Raw genomic sequence first — 4,676 nt, forward strand, 5'->3', positions numbered from 1 at the left:
ACAACAAGAAAATCCAGAAAAACGCATGTCAAAAATGTTATAAATTGATTTGCATTTTAATGAGGGAAATAAGTATTTGACCCCTCTGCAAAACATGACTTAGTACTTGGTGGCAAAACCCTTGTTAGCAATCACAGAGGTCAGACGTTTCTTGTAGTTGGCCACCAGGTTTGCACACATCTCAGGAGGGATTTTGTCCCACTCCTCTTTGCAGATCTTCTCCAAGTCATTAAGGTTTCGAGGCTGACGTTTGGCAACTCGAACCTTCAGCTCCCACCACAGATTTTCTATGGGATTAAGGTCTGGAGACTGGCTAGGCCACTCCAGGACCTTAATGTGCTTCTTCTTGAGCCACTCCTTTGTTGCCTTGGCCGTGTGTTTGAGTCATTGTCATGCTGGAATACCCATCAACGACCCATTTTCAATGCCCTGGCTGAGGGAAGGAGGTTCTCACCCAAGATTTGACGGTACATGGCCCTGTCCATCGTCCCTTTGATGCGGTGAAGTTGTCCTGTCCCCTTAGCAGAAAAACACCCCCAAAGCATAATGTTTCCACCTCCATGTTTGACGGTGGGGATGGTGTTCTTGGGGTCGTAGGCAACATTCCTCCTCCTCCTCCAAACACGGCGAATTGAGTTGATGCCAAAGAGCTCCATTTTGGTCTCATCTGACCTCAACACTTTCACCCAGTTGTCCTCTGAATCATTCAGATGTTCACTGGCAAACTTCAGACGGGCATGTGTATGTGCTTTCTTGAGCAGGGGGACCTTGCGGGCGCTGCAGGATTTCAGTCCTTCACGGCGTAGTGTGTTACCAATTGTTTTCTTGGTGACTATGGTCCCAGCTGCCTTGAGATCATTGACAAAATTCTCCTGTGTAGTTCTGGGCTGATTCCTCACTGTTCTCATGATCAATGCAACTCCACGAGGTGAGATCTTGCATGGAGCCCCAGGCCGAGGGAGATTGACAGTTCTTTTGTGTATCTTCCATTTGCGAATAATCGCACCAACTCTTGTCACCTTCTCACCAAGCTGCTTGGCAATGGTCTTGTAGCCCATTCCAGACTTGTGCAGGTCTACACTCTTGTCCCTGACATCCTTGGAGAGCTCTTTGGTCTTGGCCATGGTGGAGAGTTTGGAATCTGATTGATTGATTGCTTCTGTGGACAGGTGTCTTTTATACAGGTAACAAACTGAGATTAGGAGCACTCCTTTTAAGAGTATTCTCCTAATCTCAGCTCGTTACCTGTATAAAAGACACCTGGGAGCCAGAAATCTTTCTGATTGAGAGGGGATCAAATACTTATTTCCCTCATTAAAATGCAAATCAATTTATAACATTTTTGACATGCGCTTTTCTGGATTTTCTTGTTGTTATTCTGTCTCTCACTGTTCAAATAAGTCTACCATTAAAATTATAGACTGATCATTTCTTTGTCAGTGGGCAAACGTACAAAATCAGCAGGGGATCAAATACTATTTTCTCTCACTGTGTATATACATATATATATATATATATATATATATATATATATATATATATATATATATATAGGTAGTTTTCTGTAATTCAGCCACAACAGTACCTGATGGGTTTTCCCAGACCGCCTCACATATATCATATTAGTACTGCTCACCTGGACAGAATATAAGGGTTAAACATATATTTGTCATTTGGACACTCAGAAAGGATATTTGCATGTACTTATTTAGACCACAATCCAATCCATGCACAAAACCAATTACACATTCAGGCTCACACAGCCAGTCTTCACTATATGAAGTATTGGTTTAGTATCCAGCCACCTTGGGCATGAGGAGCTCACTGAAGTGAGGCGCTTAGTGATGAGGTCACTGACCTGACTGATGGATGAGGACAGGAGATTGAGAGGGTGGGAGAGTGAGAAGGTTTAGAGGATGGTGGGTAAGTGTGTGGAGGTAATGTTGACTCTAGCTGAGCCAAAGGAAATGTTTTAAATGTAAAATACAGTAAGTGTTTTGACCAACTTAATTTATTTCTTGTTTCTTGCATTCTCTTTGCTAAGATACAAAACAAAACCACAAGAATCTGTTAACAATGTTATAAAGATCTGTAAGAGCCAGATTTTTTATTTTTTTATTTTTGGAAGAGATTCTACCATGATTTCTGAATTGGATACATAGGAGCGTTTGGTACCAGGCACATCGGTGCTGCTAGGAGAATGATGTAGTGTAGCTGGCCTGCATGCTTTGTGGATGAATTATAACAGTTCTACTTCAACATTAAATCAGTCCTTATCATCCTAGCCACTAAAACAATGTTTTCAATGCTAGTTAAAGGTATTTAAAATTATATATTTTTTTCATAATTAAAACACTTCATGTGGAGTTTTATAAACTCCAGCCAACAAAAAGAAGAGTGATTCCTGCTAGGATATTAGGCCAAGGTTTGTTATATGTGCCCTTCTTGGTTACTCTTGGAAACTGGTACAACAAAGTGACTTCTACAGATGATGGTAGTCTGTACAGGATGTTCGTTTTTCATACAGATCTATGATTCACATGATTTTGCAACACTTCCTAGTGGGTAAATGATCATGGTTTTGTATCCGAATCTTGAGTCATCTTTTTTGAAATTTGCATAGTTAAGCTCTTTAGGGTGTCATCTGGCTTGCTGCCACTTACTGCCAATAAATATTGATGGGTAATTTTTCATCTGTAATTAATTTTTTAGTAATTATTGGCAAAAAATATTTTTTGCCATTTCATTTAACCTGTTGGATAAGACTCTGTGGAGCAAAATGCTACAAACATGATCTGATTTAAGCCCGAGTTTGTGTTATGCTCAGTGTGGAGTTTTGAATCTTATTAATGGGGTTTTTTTCTTTGTTAAAACACATGCTGGTAGGTTAATTGGCTACTCTAAGTTGCCCTGTGATGTACTGAAATTTAATGCAGGGGTTATTCTTGCCTTATGTCCACTGTTCCTGGAATAAGCTCTGAATCCATCACAACCCTGACCAAGATAAAGCAGTTACTATTATATATGAATCTATGAATACTTGAATCATGCAGTGTCACTCACTCACTTATGTATTTACACTCAACGTTCATACGAACACTTTTATACCTGCTCATTCATGCAATTACACAATTAATTGACTGTGGCATGGTTATTGGTGCCACACAGGCTGGTTTGAGTATTTCAGAAATTGCTGATTTTCTAGGATTTTCACACACGACACGTTGAAGAGTTTACACAGATTGGTGCGAAAAACAAAAAACATCCAACAAACAGTGGTTCTGGCGGTAGAAATGCCTTATTAATGAGAGAGGTCTGAGGAGAACAGCCAAACTAGTTTAAACTGACAGGAAGGTTACAGCAACTCAAATAAACACTCTTTACAACCGTGGTGAGCAAAAAAGCATCTCAGAAAGCACAACACATAGAAACATGGCATGAACTGTCTACAACAGCAGAAGATCACACTGGGTTCCACTCCTGTCAGCCACGAACAGGACTCTGAAGCCACAGCAAGCACAGGCTCACCAAAACTGGAGAGCTGAAGATTGGAAAAACCTTGTCTGATCTTTGTCCAATCTGTATCTGGATGATTCTGTGCATTGCACTGCTGCAGCATGATAACTGCATGAATGAGAAGGTGTACGGGCGTTCCTAATAAAGTGACCTGTGAGCGTATACTCTGATAAAAGCATTACATGTTGCTTTAAGACAGTCACCCGGAAGTACATGAGCGTCGCCGGCGTGTTGCTAAGTTCTTTTTCCGGTCGCTGGAGCCTCGCAGTGAGCGTGTGGAATTAATCTGCGCTTCACAAAACATGAGTGTTCCGGCTTTTATCGACATTACTGAGGAGGATCAGGTATCACTTATACTATTTAATATAATATACATGTGTGCATTAGCCGTTTATATTGTATTGAGCTTTATTATGGTTGGTCAAAGCATTAGCAACCAGGTCTTGGTGAGCTCTGAGCTTAGCAATGGACCAATTACAAATCGCTCCCTACGTTCTGTAAGTGTGCACTACTAGGGGAGTGGAATAATGCTTTCCTCCCTCTGTCTAGTGCACTATTTATCCTGGAAGGCTGAGTTTGGGAGTCAACCGGGGTTCTTGAGCTAGAAAGCTGTTATAGCCCACTCCTGCTAGTTTAATCAGTTTCCTCGTTTTATTGAAGCTTTAGATTAATTTGTGAACTAAGTTAAAATTCTGCTTTGTTATTTAAGGCAAAGTTAACCTTTTTTATATTATGTGTACTATTTTAATAAAATAGAAATGAACTTATTCCCGTGTAAACACCAAGCATTCTTTTAATAATATTATTATTTCTGTTTATTTTGTCAGTGTTGTGTAACATTTGAATAATAAAACTCTCAAAAGAAATACATTATTAAGGTTTTTATTTACTCATAAGTTAGTTTGATTGCTTGTCATCACCAGCTGTGGTAAACAAGTGACTGTACTGTGAAACAACACACATTTGTTTTTGATGAAAGTTATTATACGTATAATTATATGTATTTCTTTGGTTAATCTTCATAAGGTTGAAGGTGAAAAAGCATTTACTGTATTATAGCAGTAGTGGTGTTGGAAAAAAATAGTACAAAAGTGTCTTGGACATCCATTTACAGGTGCATCTCAAAAAATGTGAATATCGTGGAACAGTTCGTTTTTTCC

The 4,676-nt window shown here is 39.5% G+C and overlaps 1 protein-coding gene across 1 annotated transcript in view; it reads left to right on the top strand.

Annotated features, from left to right (window-relative positions):
* Window positions 1-3,771: 3,771 nt before the first annotated feature.
* Window positions 3,772-4,676, top strand: part of eif3m (eukaryotic translation initiation factor 3, subunit M) — a 10,353-nt gene continuing 9,448 nt past the window's right edge. The window contains 1 exon segment of the mRNA NM_001201295.1: window positions 3,772-3,860. Within this exon segment, the coding sequence (NP_001188224.1) occupies window positions 3,819-3,860 (42 nt within the window). The 5' untranslated portion in view covers window positions 3,772-3,818.

Source organism: Ictalurus punctatus, chromosome 4, assembly GCF_001660625.3.
Source record: "Ictalurus punctatus breed USDA103 chromosome 4, Coco_2.0, whole genome shotgun sequence".
In the NCBI taxonomy this organism is placed as follows: Eukaryota; Metazoa; Chordata; class Actinopteri; order Siluriformes; family Ictaluridae; genus Ictalurus; species Ictalurus punctatus.